The following is a 25,400-nucleotide window of genomic DNA, read 5'->3' on the forward strand; positions in this document are numbered from 1 at the left end:
ATTCTACTGCCAATGTTTGTCTATGGAGATTGCATGGCAGTGTGCTCAATTTTATACACCTGTCAGCAACGGGTGTGGCTTAAATAGTCAAATCCACTTATTTGAACGGATGTCCACATACTTTTGTATATATAGTGTACCTTCGGAGAGCAGAAATACGGCACGGCTTTCAAGATGTGTGTTGATGTTTGGAATTAGATTGGAAAAGTGATATGATATGCCTAGTTGACTTTAAAATGCTTCAGATGTGGCTTCATTTGATATCACATTAAGCCAGAGGCTGCCTGGCTGCCACCCTGAGCAGTTGAATCATATGCAATGTCAATAACCTCAGTATTCCTATTTAGCACGTTTTGCTATCCAATTAAATGTGTAACCTAATTGATGACTAATATCCGGTTCATTCTTTACAGTCCTGTATACGTTAGTTACCAAAACTTATCGGATTGTATGACACAAATGCAAGGTATTTCATTTAGCATGTTTAGAATATGCAGACCGATGGCACAGCTGAATATGCTAAAAATGATAAACATTTATACTTTTACACATGGTCCCCTCAGTGATCTAACGATCTCTCTGTGTCCCCTGACAACAGTACATCAAGATCCCCGCCCCGTCCCCAGATGCCCCGGACGCACTACGAGTCTTCTCCTTCTACCTGTCCAGTGATAGCAAGGACAAACCTCAGGCCAGCTTCGACTGCACACACCAGTATGTCTCAAGGTAAGCACACACCACTGTTTTCACAGTCAACCACAGCCAGTTCAGTCAGATTGTGACCACAGGACTTCTGAGACACTGCTCTCTCTTACACTCTCTCTCCCATTGCCAACATAAGTAACCCTTGTCACAATGTGACCGCTTCAAATTACAGCTTATCCTCAGACAATGTTTCTTACCATTGCATGTATAATACAGTTCAGTCTTATTTTAGAACTACTCATAAACTCTGTCCTTTTGATTTAAGTAATTTTTGTTGAGCTCTTTTTTGTCTTTTGAGTTACTGTAAGCACCTATTTAGCATACTGTGTTGTTACAGTTTGACAGTTGAGGTTGGTTGTCTCTAGACCTTTGACTTACACATGTCTGAGGACAGTGAGATCACAGTGTTTGGAACCATGTAGGGTTAGTTTGAGGGGTAGAGTTGTGACGCTCTGTTTGCCCTGCAGCTCAAAGTCTTGTGGCTTTACAATACTTCACTTGTTCTACAGCTTAATGCCTTAGCATAGGATGTGAGGAACAAGCATGAGGACAGAAGTCACAGAACCAGTCATGGGAGTGAGACACATGTCATATGTAGACAGAATCACACAAAACACATTTTCAAGAAATGCTGTATTGATTTGGAAGTAGTGTGAGATCTTTTGCTGCTATGTGAGCCTGATCTTATACTTGCCTCAGGGAGGGCAGGGAGCACCTGGAAGGCCAGGGCAGTATTCAGGACAAGATCACTGTGTGTGCCACTGATGACTCGTACCAGATGACCCGGGAGCGCATGTCTCAGGTGGAGAAGGACATCATGAGCAGGTCGGCCATCGAGATCAAGCCAGGCTCCACACGTGGTAAGTCTGCAGTCACAGGCTGCTTTTTCCTCTGCTGGCTGAGCTATGTCCAAACCAGAACCAGTCACACCGAGCCCTTTACCTTTGGGGATCAAGGGCAAAATAATGGAGGAGTTGTAATGTTCTCTGAAAGCTTCTAATCCATCGCCTTTTACCATCTTGTCCTGCTGATAATTGCCATATGGTGTGGAAGTTATTGCATAGTTGATCAAAGTACTGGGTTGCAATTATTCAAGCGACAGGGAGGCCTCTTTTTCTTCTTCTTCTCCCTTCATTTAGGCCAGATTGCTCAGGCACGCTGCCAAACCTGCCTGCCAGCTCCATTCATGTGATTGAGTTTGCCAGAAGTATGCACTAACAAGTCTCATGCTGAGTGGATGAAGTTCTGCCTAAGAGTTTAATTACAGTAGCTGCGATTCAATTAGTTTTCATCAGCTGAAATACTGAATTATTGTTTGCAGATTCTCTGAAGCAAAGGCCATAATTTACCATAAGTAGTTAAGAACTGACGAAGATCAGAATCAAAACCTGTTTGTGCCACTATGTAAAGAAATTATTGTGGGAGCATATTTTTTTATTTAACCTTTATTTAACTAGGCCAGCCAGTTAAGAACAAATTATTATTTTACAATGAGGGCCTACCCCGGCCAAACCCTCCCTTAACCCGATTGACGCTGGGCCAATTGTGCGCCGCCCTATGGGACTCCCAATCACGGCTGGTTGTGATACAGCCCGGTATCGAACCAAGGTCTGTAGTGATGCCTCTAGCACTGAGATGCAGTGCTTTAGACTGCTGCGCCACTCGAGAGCCCAGCATAGCAGTGCTGTAGATATCTTTATACAGCATGTGGGACCATTGGGATGTGCATTAGTTACATGTCATGCAGGAGGATGCATACACAGGTATACTTCTGTGTCTTCTGGTGGGTTCTAAATGGACATGTTACCGATGCTGTGTATTATAACCTGAACAGACGTGTAGAACTATGCTGTCTTTATGACATAATATGCATTTGTGGATTTAAGGCACGTAGAGCTCTTCTTTGCAGACACTGACAGTTTTACAGCTTTACACATATTGTCTAAAACATAAATAGAACATACTGCACAATCCATTTTCTACAGCTGTTGAAGCAAGCAGCACATTTTTACATTTGAACTTGTAGTCAATTAGCAGACGCTCTTATCCAGAGCGACTTACAGTTAGTGCATTCATCTTAAGATAGCTAGGTGGAACAACCACATATCACAGTCATAGTAAGTACATTTTTCCTCAATAAAGTGTGGGGGGGGGGGGGGGGTGCTGTGGGACCAGGGACTCTGCTGTCCTGGCTTCAGGGGAAGCTGGCTCTACCATTGGGGTGCCAAGACAGAGAAGAACTTGGACTGGTCTGGGCTGAGCTGCCTTCCCGTAGGGGTGGGAGTGCCAAGAGACCAGAGGTGGCAGAACACATGACATGCCAGTGCTGTTGAAATAGGCTTCTTGAGGGCTGTTGCACAATCCTGTTAAAGGTAGATGTAGTCAAGTGAAAAGGAGGACGTCCACTTGCAACCTCAGCCTGGGAACATTGACATTGGTTCATAAGGTTTAAGGCACACAACTGGACTCACTTTCCCACAGCATGACAGGACAGTAATGCACCCATTCAAAGGGAACTGAAATTAAAGGTCATAAACTATATGTCATATGCGCTACTGTGCACACAAACTTCCTGTGGCAGCCAGCGAGTATTTGTGGTACAGTAATTCTATGGCTATCTCCTCATGTTTCAACATACAAATGATGGTTTGCAGGAAAATGGCTACATTTAGTTTAATGTATGGTCCAAATACTTTCCCAGTGAAAAGATTGAAGAAATTCTGTAAAAGGCATTTTAAGGTCATCTCTGACCATTACTGTAACTGTACAAAACTGTCTTATAAAGGAATGTGTTTTAGTTTAACATATTCAGTGGTGATAGAAGTATAGTGAATCTCCACCACCTGTCTGCTAGTATTGAGGTTAAGAAGGGTTAGGCCTGTTAGTTCAGTTAGTGTTGAGTCTGGTTAGTCCAGGTAGTGTTGGGTCTGGTTAGTCCAGGTAGTGTGGGTCTGGTTAGTCCAGGTAGTGTTGGGTCTGGTTAGTCCAGGTAGTGTTGGGTCTGGTTAGCAGGTAGTGTGGGTCTGGTTATTTCAGTTAGTGTTGGGTCTGGTTAGTCCAGTTAGTGTTGGGTCTGGTTAGTCCAGGTTAGTGTTGAGGGTCGCTGGTTAGTCCAGGTAGTGTGAGGTCTGGTTAGTCCAGTAGTGTGGATCTGTTAGTCAGGTAGTGTTGGGTCTGGTTAGTTCAGTTAGTGTTGGGTCTGGTTAGTTCAGTAGTGTTGGGTCTGTTAGTGCTCAGGTAGTGTTGGGTCTGGTTAGTTCCGGTAGTGTTGGGTCTGGTTAGTTCAGGTAGTGTTGGGTCTGGTTAGTCCAGGTAGTGTTTGGGTCTGGTTAGTCCAGGTAGTGTTGGGTCTGTTAGTCCACGGTAGTGTTGGGTCTGGTTAGTCCAGTAGTGTTGGTCTGGTTAGCAGGTAGTGTTGGGTCTGGTTAGTCCAGTTAGGTTGGGGCTGGTTAGTCAGTCGTTGGTCTGGTTAGTCCAGTTAGCGTTGGGTCTGGTTAGTCCAGTTCTAGCGTTGGGTCTGGTTAGTCCAGTTAGTGTTGGGTTCTGGTTAGTCCAGTTGTTGGTCTGTTATCCACGCGTAGTGTTGGGTCCAGTTAGGTTGGCTGGTTAGTCCAGGTAGTGTTGGATCTGGTTAGTCCAGGTAGTGTTGGGTTTGGAGTCAGTAGTGTTGGGTCTGGTTAGTCCAGGTAGTGTTGGGTCGGTTCAGTGTTGGTCTGCGTATTAGTCAGGTAGTGTTGGGTCTGGTTAGTTCAGTAAGTGTTGTCTGTGAGTCCAGTTAGTGTTGGTCTGGTTAGTCCAGTTAGTGTTGGGTCTGGTTAGTCCAGGTAGTGTGGGTCTGGTTAGTCCAGGAGTGTTGGGTCTGGTTAGTCCAGAGTAGTGTTGGGTCTGGTTAGTTTCAGTTAGTGTTGGGTCTGGTTAGTTCAGGTAGTGTTGGGCTGGTTAGTTCAGGTAGTGTTGGGTCTGGTTAGTTCAGGTAGTGTTGGGTCTGGTTAGTCCCAGTTAGTGTTGGGTGTTGGGATGGTTAGTCGAGGGTCTGACATGTGTTGGGTCTGGTTAGCCAGGAGTGTTCAGTCTGGTTAGTCCAGGTAGTGTTGGGTCTGGTTAGTCCAGGTAGTATTGGGTCTGCTTAGCACGGTAGTGTTGGGTCTGGGTCCTTAGTCCAGGTAGGTTGGGTCTGGTTAGTCCAGGTAGTGTTGGTCTGTCCCTGAGTCAGCGTAGCGGTAGTTGTTGGTCTGGTTAGTCCAGTAGTGTTGGGTCTGGTTAGTCCACTGAGGTTTGTCTGTTAGCCAGGTAGTGGTTGGTCTGGTTAGTCCACGTCAGTGTTGGGTCTGGGTTAGTCCAGGTAGTCGTTGGGCATCTCCGGTTAGTCCAGACGGTAGTGTTGGGTCGGGTTATTCAGGTCAGTGTTGTGGTCCCTGTTAGTTCAGTAGTGTGGTGCTGGTTAGTTCAGGTAGTGTTGGTCTGGTTAGTTCATTATGTTGGGTCTGGTTAGTCCAGTTAGGTGTTGGCTCTGCTTAGTCCACAGGTAGTGTTGGGTCTGGTTAGTCCAGTCAGTGTTGGCAGTCTGCTTAGTTCCAGGTAGGTGTTGGGTTTGGTTAGTCCAGTAGCGTTGGGTCTGGTTTAGTCCAGTTTAGCGTGGGTCTGGTTAGGTCCAGTTACCTTGGGTCTGGTTAGGTCCAGCGTTAGCGTTGCGGGGTCTGGTTGTAGTCCAGTTAGGTTGGGGTCTGGCTAGTCCCAGGTTATGTGTTGGGTCGGTTATGTCCAGGGTAGGTTGGGTCCAGGTAGTGTTGGTCGTTGCTTTAGTTCCAGTTCAGTGTTGGGTCTGGTTAGTCCAGTTAGTGTTTGGGTCTGGTTAGTCCAGGTAGTGTTGGGTCTGGTTAGTCCAGGTAGTGTTGGGTCTGGTTAGTCCAGTAGTGTTGGTCTGGTTATTAGTCCAGGTAGTGTTTGGATCTGGTTAGTCCAGGTATGTTGGTCTGGTGTTAGTTCAGGTAGTGTTGGTCTGGGAGTTCAGTAGTGTTGGGTCTGGTTAGTCCAGTGAGTGTTGGGTCTGGTTAGTCCAGTGAGTTGGGTCTGGTTAGTCCAGGTAGTTGGTCTGGTTAGTCCAGGTAGTGTTGGTCTGTTAGTCCAAGGTAGTGTTGGGTCTGTTAGTCTTGGGGTCTGGTTAGTCCAGTTAGCGTTGGGCTGCTGTAGTCCCAGTTAGCGTTATGGTTCTGGTTAGTCCACGTTTAGCGTTGGGTCTGGTTAGTCCAGTTAGTGTTGGGTCTGGTTAGTCCAGTTTGTGTGTGGGTCCGGTTATTCAGGTAGGTTGGGTCCAGGTTAGTGTTGGTCTGGTTACCATGGTAGTGTTGGATCTGGTTAGTCCAGGGTAGGTGTTGGTATCGCGATTTCTGGTATAGTCCAGTAGTGTTGGTTCTGCGTTAGTCCAAGGTAGTGTTGGGTCTGGTTAGTCCAGGTAGTGTTGGTCTGGTGTAGTCAGTGTGCTTGTTGGTGCTGTTATCCAGTTAGTGCTTGCGGTCTGGTTAGTCCAGTTAGTGTTGGGTCTGGTTAGTCCAGTAGTGTTGGTCTGGCTTAGTCCAGTAGTGTTGGGTCTGCGTTAGTCCAGAGTATGTTGGGTCTGCGTAGTTCAGTTAGTGTTGGGTCTGGTTAGATTCAGGTAGTGTTGGGTCTGGTTAGTTCAAGGTAGTGTTGGGTCTGGTTAGTTCAGGTAGTGTTGGGTCTGGTTAGTCCAGTTAGTGTTGGTTTGTGTTCAAAGGTCTCACGGTAGTGTTGGGCTGGTTAGTCACAGGTAGTGTTGGTCCGTTGTCCAGAGTGTTGGTCTGTAGTCCAGGTGTGGTGTTGGGGTCTGGTTGCAGTCCAGGGAGATTGCGGTCTGCTGGTAGTCCGGTAGTGTTGGGTCTGGTTAGTCCAGGTAGTGCGGTCTGTTAGGTCCAGGTAGTGTTGGGTCTGTTAGTCCAGGGTAGTTTGGGTCTGGTTAGTCCAGCGTAGTAAGTTGGGTCTGGTTAGTCCAGGTAGTGTTGTCTGTTAGTCCATGCGGTAGTGTTGCCAAGGTGGTGTCTGGTTAGGTCCAGGTAGTTTTGGGTCTGGTTAGTCCAGGTTTAGTGTTGGTCTTGCGTAGTCCAGGTAGTGTTGGGTCTGGTTAGTTCAGTAGTGTTGGGTCTGGTTAGTTCAGTAGTGTGGTCTGGTTGTTCAGGTAAGTGTTGGGTCTGGTGTCAGGTAGTGTTGGTCTGGTTAGTCCAGTTAGTGTTGGGTCTGGTTAGTCCAGGTAGTGTTGGTCTGGTTAGTCCCGGGTATGTTGGGTCTGGTTAGTCCACGGTAGCTGTTGTCCTGAGTGTAGCCAGTTAGCGTTGGGTCTGGTAGTCCAGTTAGCGGTCGGTACAGTCGTTGGTCTGTTAGTCCAGTTAGCGTTGGGTCTGGTTAGTCCAGTTAGCGTTGGCTCGTTAGTGCATTTGTGTTGGGTCGGTTAGCTCCAGGGTTATGTTGGGTCAGTAGTGTTGGTCTGGTAGTCCAGATGTTGGGTCCTGGTTAGTCCAGTTAGTGTTGGGCATGGTTAGTCCAGCGTAGTGTGTGTGGCTGTTAGTCCAGGTAGTTGGTCTGTTAGTGTAAGGTTCTGGTTAGTGCCAGTTAAGATGTTGGATCTGGTATCCATCCACGGGTATAGTCAATGTGGAGTTCTGGTTAGTCCAGGTTAGTTTGGCGTCTGGTTAGTTCCCAGGTATGTTGGGTCTGGTTCAGCTCCGCGTAGTGTTGGTCTGGTCCTTAGATCCAGGTAGTGTGGGCTTAGTCCAGGTATAGTCTGCACGTTCGTGTTGGAGTGTTGGGTCTGGTTAGTCAGGTAGGTGGGTGTGGCTATCCATAGACTGGGCTGTAGTTCCATTATGCTTGGCGGCTCTGGTGTAGTAGGTGGTCAGGTTAGTAGTTTCGCTAACTCTGTAAGTCCGTTTAGGTTGGTCTGGTTAGTCAGTTAGCATCTAGGGTTGGTTAGTCCAGTTAGTCGTGCGGTCTGGACTTAGTCCAAACACAAGTGTTGAATCCGATCCCAGGTACGTGTTGGGTCCATTAGTGTTGGGGTTCGGTTATGTCCAGTTTAGTTGATCGCGACCTACGTCCGCTAGTGCTTGCGTTTGGTAGTCCAGTATAGTGTTGCGGTCTGCGGGTTATTCCAGTATGTTGTCTGGTAGTCACGAAGGGTCTGCTAGTACACGTTGTGGTTGGTGTAGTTCACTAATGTTGGGTCTGTAGTCCACCTTAATGTTGGCTCTGGTCTATCCAGAAGTTAGATGTTGGGGTCTGGTTAGTCCACGGTAGTGTTGCGTCTGGTTATCCACCCGATAGTTGTTAGGTCTGCCTAGTCCAAGGTAGTGTTGGGTCTGTTAGATCGCAGTAATGTCATAAGTCCTGTGTAGGGTCTGGGTTAGTTCCAGGTAAGGTTGGCAGTCTGCGCTTAGTCAGGTTGAGTGATTGGTCTGTTAATCCGTAGTTTCGGTGTTAAATCCGTGGTTGCCTGCGTAGTGCTTAAGTTCCATCTAGGTGGCGTCTGGTTATCCAATAGCGTCCTGGTTTAGTCCAGGTTATGGCACTCTGTCCCGAATGGCACGGTCCTTAGTCCAGGTAGTGTTGGCGTCTGCTTAGTAACCATAGGGTCTGGTTAGCCAGGTGTGTGGGTCTCTGGTTAGTCCAGTAGTGTTGGTCTGGTTAGTCCAGGTAGTGTTGGTGTCCGGTAAGCTCAGGTTAGTGTTGAGGTCTGGTTACCCAGTCCAGTAGTTTGGTCTTGTTTAAGTCCACGGTAGTGTTGGTCTGGTTAGTTCAGGTATGTGGGTCTGGTTAGTTCAGGTAGTGTTGGCCTCTGCGTTTAGTTCAAAGTAGTGTTGGTCTGGTCTATTCAGGTAGTGTTGGGTCTGGTTAGTCCAGTTAGTGTTGCGGTATCGGTTAGCGCCAGGTAGTGTTGGGTCTGGTTAGTCCAGGTAGTGTTGGGTCTGGTTAGTCCACAGGTAGCGTTGGGTCGCGTTAGTCAGTTACTTGGTCTGCTTAGTCCAGTTAGCGTTCGGTCTGTGTATGTCCGTAGCGTTGGGTCGTGTTAGTCCAGTTAGCGTTGGTCTTGGTTAGTCCAGTTGTAGCGTTGGTTGCTGGTAGTCCAGGTGTTGTGTTGGGTCCGGTTTAGCTCCAACGGTAGTTGGTTCCAGTTCTAAGTGTTCGGCGGCAACCTCAGCCTCGCCCGCCCCACACGCTAACAAGATAAACCCGCTTCCTCGTCCACCCGCTTCAATCACTCCTTCCTCCAAGTGTCGGTTAGTCAGTGAGTGTTGGGTCTGTACCTGGCTCTCTATATTCATGGATCTGGTTAGTCGCAGGTAGTGTTAACGATCGGGTTAGTCCAACCTGGTCTAACTGCGTAGTCCATTAGTGTGGCGGTTGGTTAGTCCAGTACAGTTGTTCACGTTGGTCTGGCGTTAGCCATGTAGTTTGGGTCTGGTTATCCAGGGTGAATATGGCCTCTGGCAGTCCACTCAATTGCCGCGTCCACAGATACTAGGTTCTCCGCTCTAATTCCTATGGCTATGTCTGGGTTCTCGGTTAGTCCCTACACCAGACACGCACAACCGTCAATCCCGCTGGTCTCGTTATTGTACTCCCATTGCCTGCACCTATTCGGCTTACCAGTGTTTGAGTATCTGCGTTATTTCAGGTCAGGTTGGGGGGTCTGGTAGTTCACGTAGTGTTGAGTCTGGTTGAAGTACCACGGTAATGTTGGTCTGGTAGTCCCAGTAGCCTGTTGGGTCTCGGTTAGTCCAGGTATGAGTTGGGTCTGGTTACGTCCAGGTCTGTAGTCTTGGGTCTGGTTAATCTCCAATTAGTGTTGCGTCCTGGTTAGTTCAGGTAGTGTGGAACTGGAGTTCAGTAGTGTTGGGCCTATCTCTGGTCATCCAGGGAATGTTGGTCTGCGTTAGTCCAGGTACTGTTGGTCTGCGTATTCCCAGTATGATGCGCTCTGTTAGTCACGGTAGTACAGTTCTGGTCTGGTTATCTCCACAGGTCTATCGTTTTGCGGTTCACCTGAGTCTTAGTCCCAGGTAGTGTTGGGTCTGGTTAGTTCAGGTAGTGTTGGGTCGAACAATACCTCACAAAGGCACAAACAGAATGAACTGAACTAAATAAGGAGCTGATGAGACCAGGTGAGTAACTAACACAGGTGAAATCAATGAACAAAATGAAAGACAGGGCAAGGTTGACTAAGAAAATATATACAGAACCTTACAACTACTGTATCTAGTTACTGCTTTTTTTTAAAATTGAGCATTTTTCACAAATATTTTTCAGCAACAAAGGAACCAACCCTTATCATATTTCTAATAAGTTAAGTATGTTTTAGTCAAGCATGTTCAGTGTTCTGCTGGTTTCGTGTAAAAGCTACACAGTAGACAGACTGGCGCTTTGCAAACCTTCCCATAACCAACTACATGACAAGCATATTGAATTTATTGTTGTTCGCGTCTAGTCGCTGCATGTTTAAAATGTGGCAACACAGGCTATTTCACTACACTACAGGAAGATATTGGACTGTGAATTGTATGTGTCTTGAACCACAGTAGCTGTTACGACAAGCTCTGGAAACTGCATTGTATTTGGCTAAAGCAGAGATTTACCCTCAGGCCCAGAGTTGATTAAAATTATACCCTTTAATCTTACTGGGGTGCATAGTATATGTTGATGATATCCTCATTCCTCACATTATGAAAATGTCAGGAAGTTTTATGTAACTGTCATATAGGCGCCTTGAAGAATAGACATTTTGAAGACTTATTAATTAACCAATATGGTTTTAAAGCTAGAATCCTTAGCTGAAACAATAACAAAGCATTTCCCCCACCTCTGTTTTGGTAAAATACTGAGTGATTGGCCTTGAGAAATGAAACCACTCTCAGACAGCTATGGATGCAAGGACTGACCATCTATGATGTCAAAATGATCATTTTAACCATGCTTTGAGGCTATACAGTGTGTTTACATTTACAGTTGAAGTGGTAAGTTTACATACACCTTAGCCAAGTACATTTAAACTCAGTTTTTCACAATTCCTGACATTTAATCCTAGTAAAAATTCCCTGTCTTAGGTCAGTTAGGATCACCACTTTATTTTAAGAATGTGAAATGTCAGAATTATAGTAGAGAGAATGATTTATTTCAGCTTTTATTTCTTTCATCACATACCCAGTGGGTCAGAAGTTTACATACACTCAATTAGTATTTGGTATCATTGCCTTTAAATTGTTTAACTTGGGTCAAACGTTTCGGGTAGCCTTCCACAAGCTTCACACAATAAGTTGGGTGAATTTTGTCCCATTCCTCATGACAGAGCTGGTGTAACGGAGTCAGGTTTGTAAGCCTCCTTGCTCGCACATGCTTTTTCAGTTCTGCCCACAAATTTTCTACAGGATTGAGGTCAGGGCTTTGTGATGGCCAACTCAATCTCTCACTTGTTGTCTTAAGCCATTTTGCCACAACTTTGAAGTTAGCTTGGGTCATTGTCCATTTGGAAGACCCATTTGCGACCAAGCTTTAACTTCCTGACTGATGTCTTGAGATGTTGCTTCAATAATCCACATCATTTTCCCTCCTCATGGTGCCATCTAGTTTGTGAAGTGCACCAGGCCCTCTTGCAGCAAAGCACCCCCACAACATGATGCTGACACCCCCGTGCTTCACGGTTGGGATGGTGTTCTTCAGCTGGCAAGCCTCCCCCTTTTCCTCCAAACATAATGATGGTCATTATGGCCAACAGTTCTATTTTTGTTTCATCAGACCAGAGGACATTTCTCCAAAAAGTACAATCTTGTCCCCATGTGCAGTTGCAAACCGTAGTGTGCTTTTTATGGCGGTTTTGGAGCAGTGGCTTCTTCCTTACTGAGCGGCCTTTCAGGTTTTGTCGATATAGGACTCGTTTTACTGTGGCTATAGATACTTTGTACCTGTTTTCCTCCAGCATCTTCACAAGGTCCTTTGCTGTTTGTTCTGAGATTGATTTGCACTTTTCGCACCAAGGTACGATCATCTCTAGGAGACAGAACGCGTCTCCTTCCTGAGCGTATGATGGCTGCGTGGTCCCATGGTGTTACTTGTGTACTATTGTTGTACAGGATCGTGGTACCTTCAGGCGATTTTGAAATTGCTCCCAAGGATAAGCAGACTTGTGGAGGTCTACAATTTTTTTCTGAGGTCTTGGCTGATTTCTTTTGATTGTCCCATGATGTCAAGCAAAGAGGCACTGAGTTTGAAGGTAGGCCTTGAAATACATCCACAGGTACACCTCCAATTGACTCAAATTATGTCAATTAGCCTATCAGAAGCTTCTAAAGCCATGACATGATTTTCTGGAATTTTCCAAGCTGTTTAAAGGAACAGTCAAACTTAGTGTATGTAAACTTCTGACCCACTGGAATTGTGATACAGTGAATTGTAAGTGAAGTAATCTGTCTGTAAACAATTGTTGGAAAAATGACTTGTGTCATGCACAAAGTAGATGTCCTAACCGACCTGCCAAAACTATAGTTTGTAAACAAGAAATTTGTGGAGTGGTTGATAAACGAGTTTTAATGACTCCAATCTAAGTGTATGTAAACTTCTGACTTCAGCTGTACATTGTTTCCAAACATTGGAGTGAAACAAGTTTTTATTTTGAGTTCTGATGGGGTAAAACAGTTCAACTAAGCTCATAAGTCATTTATAAGTTATATTCTTCAAGAATCAATGGGTACATATTATTAATTTAGAAGTCCAAAAATGGATGTAGCAACTGCAGATTCTAGCTTTAACATGATTACATTCCAGTTGTGCAACAACTGTGGACATTTAGGTCAAATGGAGTGCATGGAGCCAGACATTATTTTACAGAGTATGTAAATCATCTAGGTCCATGTGTCATAGAGTGAATCAACTCGTTCACGTAGTGTACAGTGCAGCTGGGTTCCAGCTTTACTTAATATAGTAGATACCAGTTATACCAGAACCACTCTGCTTCCATGAAGAGGCTGTGCTTTTCGTCCTATAGCAACCTTCAAAGCAGAGCTTCAACTTTTTTAATGAGATCAGGGTTGGGAGATATATCTATAAGCACCGCCACGTCCTGCTGGCTTGGAGCCAGGAGAATTAGTGCTGCAACAGGAAGAAAAGGCCTTTGTGTATGAGTGAGCAGTGAGGTGCTTAAGTTTCCATACTCCTCTGCTTGCACAGGAGCCGGTTAACTTCACTGGCAACTCTTTCACTGAACTCCAAGTCTGGAGCTGCGCACCAACACTTAAGTTTGTATGTGTACATGAGGCAGTTTGAGTTCTGGCTAAACATGTTTGTTCAGACGCTATTTCCTGCTAGGGATGCAAGGTGCTATTCCTGTGTGCAGTGTTTGCATACTGTATTTATGACAGACATCTGTCAAGACAAAGCACATCAGGTTTTGCTTCTGGCCCTTGTCTCACACATTATACCAGGCCTTTTTTGCATAACTGGCCTGAGGATTGGCCTGATGTTGAGTTGCTGGGCTCAGAGAAGTGTCCGTCTATTTTGAATCCTGTTCAGAGGCAGTTAGAACAAGCATAATCCTCCCATCCCGCTTGTCACATTTCCAGTGTACTGCTTGGCTTTCTATGAGCGCTTTAGATCATCCAAGTGATAATTGTGGTAATTGCTGAAACTTTCACTGACTGACAAGAGCACTAAACCACTACTCTTTACTTGGTAACAGTAGCTTAGATGTGTAAGAAGGTAGCTTTTATGTCTATAATATTGTTTGTATGTCACTAACATTGTTCTCATCAACTGGCACCTCTCTGTGTATCTACTTTTCTCTGTCAGGTAAATGTGTGAAGATCCAGAGGAAGCAGGGCCTGTCCTCAAGCATGGACAGCAGCAGCAACAAGCACTCCCCCAGCAACAAGAAGAGCGGGGCCCCCAGCCCAGTGGCCCTCAGGCCCCTAAGAGACCGTATCATCCACGTCTTGGCCTTGAAGTTCTACAGGAAGCCTGAGCTGCTGCTGTGGCTGGAGAGGGAGAGGGCCAGTCCTAAGGACAAGGCTGACCTGGGAGCAGTACTGGACGATGTGAGACCTCTAAAACACGACACGACACTAAAACTGTACTGTGGCACTAGGCTGCAGGTGCATGTTAGGCGCTGGTTTCACTGAGTGGCGATCAAACTCAATAACACACAACTTTTGCATATTGTAGTCCAATTGTCATACATTTGAAATTAATAAACCTAATCTATTTAGGTAAATGAAACACATGTAAAACATCACATCAACTTTAAAAGTGCCCCTGGGATTCAGGTGCATTTATAAGCCATTCTAAACCCCTCTAGGGGTTCCAAATGTAGACACTGCAAAGTAGCCTCGCTCTCTCTCGCGCGCTTCCTTGCTCTCTCTCTCACTTTCTCGCTCTCTTTGTCACAGAGCCATTCTATTTGTGGCTCTAACTGGACACAGTGCTGGTGTAAGTGCTGTGTTTACTATGAATTACTTGTTAATAGTGAACAATGTATTATTGAACTTTGACAGCCTGCCAGTTGATCCTTTTTTTTAACCAGGGTCAAAACTGCAACTAATGCTTTAGAGACAGACGGTTAAAATGTGTTTGTCATTGATTTGCAGGTTGCTAAACTGAATCCCAAAGACCACAGCTTTACTCTGAAGGATGAGTTCTACAGTCATGTCCAGAAGGATTGGCCCGGTTACCTAGAGGAAGAGAAGCAGCTCATCCATAGGCTCCTGGCTAGGTGGGTGTGGCTTGTACTTCTACTCACCCATCTTCTCTACCATCATACTCTCCTTCTCATTCTCACCAGTGAATATTTAAATATTTCCCTCTATATCAACATGATGTTGGGGTCGTGGTGGAGAGCCCACCTTGTCTGTAGTTTATTTTAATGTAACATTGTAAGCTTCAGTACTTGGATGATTACCTCTCCTCAGTAGCGGGGGGGCTCTGATGCTTTTTGACAACGTGCTGGCACTAAGACTGCAGGCCCACTGGATTACTGTGGCAGGCTGCTGTGATCATGTTGAAAGGAGAGACTCTAAATGACTATTTCTCTGCACAGATAAATGTCTTAATGGGGGGGAGAAAAATTCTCTGCATGGTGTTGCCAAATAGCATTAATGTAGAGGACAGCAGCCTGGCTGAGCTTTTCAGAATGAGAGAGTGGACATCATTTTGGATGGATGTCCACGTCCTGCCTGCTTATTGTGCAACTGTTGCCCTTCTGTTTACAATACTGACTCAGATGTTAGAAAGAGCGTTTTGAATGTACAGGATACGGGTGCTGTTGACTTGCCTCACAACTATATGACCGTTCTTGAATCATAATGAAGAGCCTTTTCCTATAGTTTATCTCAGAGAGAAACTTCATTTGGATGTGATTAGTATCAGAATCCAACCAGGCTGGTAGCCTAGTCTGTCAGAGGATCTCATGTCTGGAATGTCCTGAAAGCCAGTGGTGCTTCCAGCAGATTCCATTGATCATCTAGTTAAAAAAGTAATGTGGCTGCTGTGGGAGGTATGATGGAACTCTGATTCCAGTGAGATTTCTGTGAGGAAGGAGCTGGAGGAAGCAGATTGCCAGTGGAGAGAGGAGTGTTTAGCCTAACATAGCCTGCATCTGGCACCATTGTTCTCCTCACTGAGATGACTGGACACTGCTCCGCCTTAGTGCCTGTCTGTTACAGATGTAATCTACAGATAGCCTAACACTTTGAAACATGCTGACAAACTTGTCAGTTTCACTCTGAGGTCAAGTGTAGAAAACTGGTGTGTTGTAAAATATTTTGGAGTGTAATGTCTGTCTGACAGCATGGTTCTATTTGTTCTTTTGCAAATATTAATATAAACAGCCACATCTAAGGCATACTTTGCTTGTAATTTATGTATCTTGATCCTGAAGTTACAGTAACCAAATGGTTCTTTCTGTTTAGTTGTGTTATGTTTTCATCTGTGAACATGGCCCCACCTCTTTCACTTCACTGGAGACATACAATTGCAGTTGGAGTTTGAAGCATTATTTACAAACTAATACGTCTGTCCAAAGTCAAGTTTAAAGCTTCAATTATCTTCCCTAATATAAACGGAATAGCAAAGTAAAAATGTCTTCCCCTTCTAATGTTGCAGGAAACTGCAGCCACTGAGCAGCAGTAGCCAGTTGAAGAGTTTCCAGTCAAACCATTCATTCCACAAAACCCCTGGGGATTCTCCGTCACAACTCAGCCCGGTCAAAACTCCCTCTGTGGTAAATACCCACCTTCCTAACTCTAAAATAATTTCTACATCCTGCCCTTCCTCACTGTTTATTTTCTTGAGATTCATTAGAAATGAAAGAGAATGCAGAGATTAATTTCAAGGCTTAAATTATTTCTGTTTGATTAGTGGATCACTGTTATGCCTTTTGACAAGACATGGGCCTACTGCAGAATAAGATTGAGTACAGAAGAAATGAGAGGAACGTTTCTTGGTGTGTTAGCATCTGCTTTTTATTTATGGGAGTGCTGGAGGCAGTTCAGTCACTGCCGTTTTCAGGAGCCAGTTAGGATGTTTTAATGGTTAGTCTTCGCCAAAAAGTCTTACAGGTAAAACCTCTTCTCTACCCCTTCACATAGAAACGCCCATTTCCCTCTGAGCTATCTGATTGTCAGACCCCCAAGAAGCAAAGACTATTAGACCACAGTTTACCCCTGCAGTCCCTTTCCAATGGACACCTTGGTCCCATTGGAGCCCGTAGCTCATCTGGTCCAGGCAACACCAGTGTACAGACCAAAACAGAGTTTGAGAGAAGCAACAATCACGTCCAGGGAAGCCCTAATGGTCTCTACACACGGCACAAACTGGATGGTTCCTCCAGTATTCCCAAGCTGGAGAGGACAGAGCCGGTCCCAGCAGTACCAAGCCCCAAGGCCCCACAAACTGAGCCCTCCATCTGCACTGACCAGCAGCTAGCCAACGGCCAGCACAAAAAGAAGAAGTCCAAGAAGCACAAAGACAAGGAACGGGAGCACTTAAAACAAGACTGGATAGAGAACAGTCCCGACCTGAAGCAGAACCAGGAACATTTCAATGGTAAGAAAAGCTCCCTCTCATTCCCAATGTAACTTTCAACTAAATCATATAATTTTGAGACCTTGTTGACTAGAATGATAGCAGAAACAAACATGTTGATAATGATACGGTAATCATATCCAAGGGTATATTTACAGCAGAGTTTCCGATAGCCGGTAGTAGCTGATCATTTCTTTTTAAAAGCCAATAAATAAAATTCCCGCCCGTCAATTGTCCGGGTGAAGAGAAAATCCTATTGCGAAATAATGCTTTTTATCCTATTCATTGATGGAAATACCAGTCAATGTAAATACATTTAACTGGTCATGCTTATCGGTCTATAGGTACATTTGCATAATTTAGGGGAATTAAATTGGCACTTGTGTACAGTATATTTGTTATGTATCTTATTCATCACACACGTACAGCATCTCAAACAACAAACCATCTTGCAATGAGCTGGAGGCAGTATGCATTTTGAAAACATACTTAATTGTTTGAAACCTGAACATTTTAAAACATATTATGAGGGATGTCCTACCTTGCTTCAAAGTAGCCTAGCCAAAATCAGACCCTATCTGTGGCGGCAATTATTTTATATAAACTTATTTTCATTGTCCAGTAGCCTAGTCATATTAGCAACCCATGCTAGTTGTTGCATATTTGATCTCCCCTCTTTCTAAATATCTACCCCAACCTACATGTACATATTACCTCAATTACCTAGACTAAACTGTACATTGACTCGGTACCGGTACCCCCTGTATATAGCCTCGTTATTGTTATTTTATTTATTTATTTATTTATTAAGTAATTATTTTCTTAATTCTTATTTTTCTTAACTGCATTGCTGGTTCATTTGATTTGATATTTTCATCTCTGTCACATGAAACCGCTTGCATGTGTGGTGCCATTTTGACAACAGTATTTTCCCGCTAATTGTATTATGGAGCGAACGTTCGTGCCTATAATGTGAAGAAATAATAATTCATCAACATTTATAGCTAAATGTTCTGCTCTGTTGCAAAATAATCATTGCTTTTAAAAATATATATATATTTAGCCTAGGCCGACTGGTTGTATGCATTTGGGACCTGTCGTCCCACAGCTGTCCCAGAGTTTGTTTGGAATAGGCATTTTTTTCTAGACAAGCTGACCAATAGAATAGGTCAACGTTTCTACTATGGGGGATAGTAGATTGACATAGACTAGTGATTTTGCTGCTCATTACTCGTCTTGTTGTCCGAGGAAAAGTAAATGTGGACAGTTATTCTAACATCTACAAAGTGCACATCAGACTTCGGGAAGAAGGATCGCACAACATTGCATCCTTGACTTGCATGTTCTGTTAATATGAATGACTATAATCTAAAGGTGATTTCTGTCATTCTAAGCATCGTGGGTGGACGCCCTAATCAGGTTACCGTATACCAAAGCACATGGGTCCGGTAAATTAAAACGCTGCCGGTCAAATATCCGGCGCCACATTTTCCTAACGGAATCCCTGATTTACACTACTTCTGGCCTATGCCCACATGGAAATCAGAGCAGTTTAATCATTAGAAGAAGCACCTAATCCGTTTATTTGAGCCAACAAGATTACAGCATAGACTGCCCAGTATTTGTATACATACGAATAAACACTTTCCATATATACATAAACATTGTCAAACACTCTCTGCATGTACAAAATAGCAAAGATCACAGTCAAAAGGTCTGTTTTTATTACCCATATTTATTGCAGTAGTAAAACTACTACCTCAATTGGAAAAGTATTATGAAACTTCAAAGGGACCTGTCCCAAATAGGTTAAGTGACTTATCTAGAAGGCTCATGGTGAATTGCTGTAGGTTTTCAACAGAGTGACACTAATCAGTGAGCTGAAGAACATTTCCAGTGGAAAAGGGTGCTGTGTATGTAGCTTCGGCGCCGAAGACGTGGATGTCGATTAAGGCAGCCCCACCCCCACCTCTCTGATTCAGAGGGGTTGGGTTAAAAGTGGAAGACACATTTCAGTTGAAGTCATTCAGTTGTACAACTGACTAGGTATCCCCCTTTCTCTTTCCACTAGCACCCCCCATTCCTTTCCCTGGCTAGTGTGTACATGATTGACTGTGGAACAGCTGGGTGACCCACGGTCCATCGAGTCAGCAGGCTGCTCTGCCTCCCAATCTGGGGCGCTGCTGGCGTCACCGCCTGCCTTGGAGCAGGTCTCTTATCAGTAGCACTGATAAACGACTCCATCAGCCTTAGTATATGAGCTTTTTCACGTTTGCATTGGCAGATTACATGAACCTTTTTTTCCTCTGCTTGTGTTTATCTCCAGACCATGAGGGGGCTAAAACACCTGTCACTCGTACGTCACCGGAAGAGCTGCCCGACTATTTCATGTAAGTTCAAACACACTGCTTCATTCATAAGTCCTCCAGAATCGCCCTGGGTTGCTGAGTGGCGCTGCTAGGTTGAAGCACATTCAAACTGTAAACATGGCAGAAGTGAAGCCAGTATGTGCTTTCAAAGTCTCAGGTTCTGTTACTACCATCTGTTGCTTCAATGTTTTCTTTTATGGGTTGACTACTTTAACCACTTCTGTTGTGAAAGGAAAGTGATTTGTTCAAAAAGGTCTGGATTCAGATTGAAAACATTCACATAAATAGTGGAAAATGTGAACGTTTAAATGGTCTGTCACATGTTCAGTAATAACAGAGCTTCACAGAGAATGACTTAGAAAACAAATGATCTAATGTCTTACATTTCCACATCTTGAGAACACATCTCTGTGAAATCATAGCTGAGTCAAAGGCCATTCATTCTGCTAATCTGCAGTGCCACCTGCTGGAGAGATGAATGCATGTTTATATAGATGGGTTGGTTGATTCCTGGATGTTCTGGTTTTCAGGGGAAATAGAAAGAGAGCCTGTGACACAACTTCCACTTTGGACGTTAACAAGGCGACACTCCATCTTAACTCATTTACTGGTTTGGTTGAACCTCCCCTGATAGTTTTCTCTTCTTCTAATCAAGATCATTATCTAGGGGATCTAGTTTAAGGCGTTTATTTTACGCCTGCTACGTGGCATAAAACAGACAGGCGTGGTTTAGATTATTACATGGAAACTATATTTAATCTCCAATGTTTGTTGAAAACGTAAATAAATGTGCACAATGAGCACTTGTTTTCTCTCAAATACTGTCTACATTCTGTATATTTCTGGCCCTTCTTTGGACACTGTGTTAACAAACCTCCAGACAAGCTTCAATGCCATACAACACTCCTTCCGTGGCCTCCAACTGCTCTTAAATGCAAGCAAAACTAAATGCATGCTCTTCAACCGATCGCTGCCTGCACCTGCCCGCCCGTCTAGCATCACTACTCTGGACGGTTCTGACTTAGAATATGTGGACAACTACAAATACCTAGGTGTCTGGTTAGACTGTAAACTCTCCTTCCAGACTCATATTAAGCATCTCCAAAATTAAATCTAGAATCAGCTTCCTATTTCGCAACAAAGCATCCTTCACTCATGCTGCCAAACATACCCTCGTAAAACTGACTATCCTACCGATCCTTGACTTCGGTGATGTCATTTACAAAATAGCCTCCAACACTCTACTCAGCAAATTGGATTTAGTCTATCACAGTGCAATCCATTTTGTCACCAAAGCCCCATATACTACCCACCACTGCGACCTGTATGCTCTCGTTGGCTGGCCCTCGCTTCATATTCGTCGCCAAACCCACTGGCTCCAGGTCATCTATAAGTCTTTGCTAGGTAAAGCCCTGCCTTATCTCAGCTCACTGATCACCATAGCAGCACCCACCCGTAGCACGTGCTCCAGCAGGTATATTTCACTGGTCACCCCCAAAGCCAACTCCTCTTTGGCCGCCTTTCCTCCCAGTTCTCTGCTGTCTATGACTGGAACAAATTGCAAGAATCACTGAAGCTGGAGACTCATATCTCCCTCACTAACTTTAAGCATCAGCTGTCAGAGCAGCTTACGGATCATGGCACCTGTACATAGCCCATCTGTAAATAGCCCACCCAACTACCTCATCCCCATGTTGTTATTTGCTCCTTTGCACCCTAGTATCTCTACTTGCACATTCATCTTCTGCACATCTTTCACTCCAGTGTTTAATTGCTAAATTGTAATTATTTTGCCACTATGGCCTATTTATTGCCTTACCTCCCTAATCTTACTACATTTGCACACACTGTATATAGAGTTTTTTTATTGTGTTATTGACTATACGTTTGTTTATCCCATGTGCAACTCTGTGTTGTTTGTGTCACACTGCTTTGCTTTATCTTGGCCAGGTCGYAGTTGTAAATGAGAACTTGTTCTCAACTGGCCTACCTGGTTAAATAAAGGTGAAATGAAATGAAAATACATCATTACAGTTGTTGGTTAGCTAGCTAGCGAATTTTTGCCATATTAGCATAGACATGATATCAGTCAAAACACCTCAAAACAAGACATGGTATCAATAACAAGATACATTGACCTGAAACAAGCCACCTACACTTCCCCACATGCCAGCTTTTTGCCATTGTTGCTAACTACTGTATCTGGCCATCCAGAATAACAACAATACACAGCCTTTTGCCCCATTGAAGTGTGCGCATCGTTTTCGTGATGTTGACAGCTAACCTGTCTATTTCTACCTCCTGATGTGGCCATTCCACGTTGCCTGTCACAGCTGGCCAGACTAGACCAGACCATAGTGGATGGATGCCATGGGCCTGTGGTTGTTGAAATGACAGCTCACAAGATGTTAATGTCTCTCTTTCCAGAATGTACAACATCATCACAGCCTCAGAGCAACGGCAACAGTACAAGGAGGATTTCTGTGCGGAGTATGATGAGTACAGGGCCCTGCATCACCGGATCGGTACTATCACAGAGATGTTTGTTCAGCTGGGCTCAAAGATCAACACTCTCTCCCCCGGTACACAGGAATACAAGGTATGAGCAAGGAACTGACGTCACTTCCATACACAAAACAAAACACTGTTTCTGTTTAAACATTTAAAGACCTGGCTTGATGAACTTTCAAGGGCTTACTAAATGTCTTGTATTTTTCTTCCGTTACAGCTCATGGAGGACCAAATACTGCAGAAATACAGAAAATATAAGAAAGTAAGTAATGCATGAGCAGGGAATATTATTGAATTATTTTATAGCCTGTCTTATCTATTATAGCCTGTATGGTTATCACAAAGAACTTTGACTCATACCAGTGATATTAATGTTGTTATTAGGATCAACAGTGTAGGAAAAAGTACCCAACTGTCATACTTGAGTAAAACTAAAGATACCTTAATAGAAAATGACTCAAGTAAAATTGTAAGTCACCCAATAAAATACTACTTGAGTTAAAGGCTAAAAGTATTTGGTTTTAAATATGCTTAAGTATTCAAATCTAAATATAATTGCTAAAATATACTGAAGTATCGAATGTAAAAGTATAAATCATTTCAAATTCCTTATATTAAGCAAACCAGATGGCACTATTATCTTCTTCTTATTTTATTTTACGGATAGCCAGGGGCATACTCCAAAACTCAGACATCATTTACAAACGAACCATGTTTAGTGAGTCTGCCAGATCAGAGGCAGTAGGGAGGACCAGGGATGTTATCTTGATAAGTGTGGCAATTGGACCATTTTCCTGTCCTGCTAAGCATTAAAAATGTAATGAGTACTTTTGGGTGTCAGGGAAAATGTATAGAGTAAAAAGTACAGTACATTACTTTCTTTAGGAATGTATTGAAGTAAAAGTAGTCCAAAATATGAATAGTAAAGTTTCAGATACCCCCCCAAAAAACTACTGAAGTAGTACTTTAAAGTATTTTTACTTAATTCCTTACACCTCTGAGGACAATCTTTTCCCACACGCTACACCCCCCTCTACTTTGTCAATGTCACCATAATGCCAGCTCTCTGACGGCCCTCTGCCTTGTCTTTGCAGAAGTTCCCTGGTTACCGGGAAGAGAAGAAGCGATGCGAGTATCTGCATCAGAAACTGTCTCACATCAAAGGTCTGATCCTGGACTATGACCGTACCCAGGCCCCTTCATAGTGACTGGCCTGCACCCTGCCACAGGGTGTTATTTTATCAATGGACCAAAAGACTGACCAGCCGAGCCTGGGTCTGGAGTGTTAAGGACTTTAATCACATATGAATCACACATTCACTTTATTCCTCCAAGTGTTGATGGAAGAGAGGAGAGAGGTTCTCTTATATGAAGTGGGCCAAGACCAGCGACTCGTGATCAAATGAATCATTTTTTAGGACGAGTGTTGTTGTAATGGCTGGCAATTTAAGCCAAATTCCTTTTTCTACCCATAATGTTAATGTACATGAACTCTCCTGCCCAATGCTTTTAACGTTTGGTCTATTGCCATGACTACACAGAAAGACATAGTTTGATGGTACAATCATAAGGACAGATGAGAATAAATGCTCTTCATACCCAGTCTTCTATCCATGCTATATTTAAGTACCCAGTACAATATGCGGTTTGTTGTTTCACTGAATGTATAAATGTAAAATAGTGATATAAGATCTTGATTTCTATAGAGAGGGTTGTAATCACTGGATTAAGATTAGGGGACGCTGGAAGATATGCAATGTTATGTGGAAATATCTCAGACCTCTATGAACAAGAAGTGAACTGTTTGAGTTGATAATTTCTCTATTTGTTAAAGTTGATGATACAGTACATGTCATTAATCAGACATGCCAGTCAAATCTCCTATACATTCGCCTCTGACCCACATTTCACATTCAGTCTGTAGTTCCTGTTTGCAGTAATTGAGCCATTCTGCTTCATCAAATATGGGCCATGGGATTGGAAACAACTGCCCCCTCTATGCTGAAGAAAATGTTTATGAATCTTGACATTTGTATGATATAGTAAAATGCCATCTTAGTCATACAGTATACTCCCATGTTTCTGTTTAAACCACTACAGCATTACTGAAAGAACACTAATCTGAATAAGAACTGCAATCAAACTCCAAAATAATATTTTTGGATTGTTATGGCATTCTGTTACCTTCTTATCCTTCTGGATAAATTATTCTCATTGTTTGAGCCAGTATTCTCTGACCTTTAATGATAGTAATAAAGTTCATACAATATTAATGAATATTTTATTACCTTGATCAATAGTCCAATACATTTGTGAGACTGGGTGGAATGCCGGAGCATTTAACAGTACTTCCAAAAGCCATTTTTATATTACAAAGCTTGTGCCTGTGTGATGTATTCTACTAGCCCAGCAAGAAACAGGATTGCTCCCATGCAGTGATGAAATGCAATTCTTTGAAGCGTTTGGTGTCTTTGGATTTCAACCTGGTTTAGAGCCTCAGATATAAGATTGTCCATCCCATAGATCAGAGATTAATCATAGTTCAAAGAGGAGATTTCAGAAACCTATTTTCTGACTTGTGTGAACTTCTTCACTCTTGCTGTTGAAACTGCTCTGTAGGAAAATGCTGTGGTAACCTTACTTACTTACTTACTTACTTTATTGTCCCCATGGGGAAATTTTGTTGCAGTGTCATGTACACATTTAAAGTGGCGTTAAATACAAAACAAGATTGACAATACAACTTTCAATAACAGTCACGCACCAATAAATAAAATAACATTTAAAATTTAAAAAAGAAGAAAAGACTAACCTGCTGGCCTTACGGGGTCAATGGGAACATTTGCCCGAGCTATTTAAGAGGGACCAGTGGTAACATTGTATTTCTTAATGTTGCTGTAGCAGTTTACTAGATTTCACCTCAGCAGGATGGGGCAGTTTATTTTCACTTTGAATCAGTGAATATTCCATTACAACATTGGGCTACTGGATGTGTTTGTTTACAGTAGATGCATTTACACAAACTGGACCACATTAACTGAACCTCTCTGGATGTACCTGTCGTCATCACTTGGGATTTCATACAGTTCACTTTGATTATCTGCGGCTTGAAGATATATATTTTTTCAAATACAGTGACTACTCTTAAGCAGTAATGAAATCAATGTGAGTGTCTGTGTACACTATCTTGCTACTTAATTGCTGTCTTAAATGTAAAGGGAAGATAGTTCATTTTGCCTTAATACACCATTAACACATTTCCATATCTCTGATATTGACTTTCTGAAATGTAATGTAATCTCTCTTTTTTTAATCTGCTCAATTAAATTTAATGTTTCAGGATCATGTATTTTAGTTCACATTTTTTGGGGTTGAAGGAAATGCAGAATTTATGTTAATGTATAATGCTTTCAATACTGTGTCTTATATGTCTGAACGTCTTTTTACAATGTTGATGTATTCCTCTACCATGTGAGTTGGTGCCTGATTCAATCAGATCTGCTTTAGCGAACATCCGCATTGCGTTTGTTTTGACAGTCTATGAGGTGCAGCTGTGTTAGAGCTGTCAAATCCACAAGCGGCTCCCTGCATTATAGATAAAGCCAACATTGCAATTGACTACACAGAGTCGCATTAACAGAAATCTCATGCCGCCTTGTTTACAATATGGAACAGTGGAATGTGTGATGTAATCTACACCTTGATTTTGATGATAGAAACCCTCATTATTTAGTTTAATGATTT

General features: G+C 43.3%; 1 protein-coding gene across 1 annotated transcript in view; it reads left to right on the forward strand.

Moving 5' to 3' along the window:
* LOC111962438 (RNA polymerase II elongation factor ELL2) overlaps positions 1-23,305 on the forward strand; it is a 42,417-nt gene extending 19,112 nt beyond the window's left edge. The window contains exons 3-12 of the mRNA XM_023985526.2: positions 599-726; positions 1,405-1,565; positions 13,549-13,793; positions 14,343-14,467; positions 15,856-15,973; positions 16,341-16,797; positions 19,103-19,166; positions 21,573-21,744; positions 21,874-21,918; positions 22,751-23,305. Coding sequence (XP_023841294.1) covers positions 599-726; positions 1,405-1,565; positions 13,549-13,793; positions 14,343-14,467; positions 15,856-15,973; positions 16,341-16,797; positions 19,103-19,166; positions 21,573-21,744; positions 21,874-21,918; positions 22,751-22,861 — 1,626 coding nt within the window. The 3' untranslated portion in view covers positions 22,862-23,305. The remainder of the gene's footprint in view (positions 1-598; positions 727-1,404; positions 1,566-13,548; positions 13,794-14,342; positions 14,468-15,855; positions 15,974-16,340; positions 16,798-19,102; positions 19,167-21,572; positions 21,745-21,873; positions 21,919-22,750) is intronic.
* The last annotated feature ends 2,095 nt before the right edge of the window (positions 23,306-25,400 follow it).

Source organism: Salvelinus sp. IW2-2015, linkage group LG4q.1:29 (genome assembly GCF_002910315.2).
Source record: "Salvelinus sp. IW2-2015 linkage group LG4q.1:29, ASM291031v2, whole genome shotgun sequence".
NCBI classification, from domain to species: domain Eukaryota; kingdom Metazoa; phylum Chordata; class Actinopteri; order Salmoniformes; family Salmonidae; genus Salvelinus; species Salvelinus sp. IW2-2015.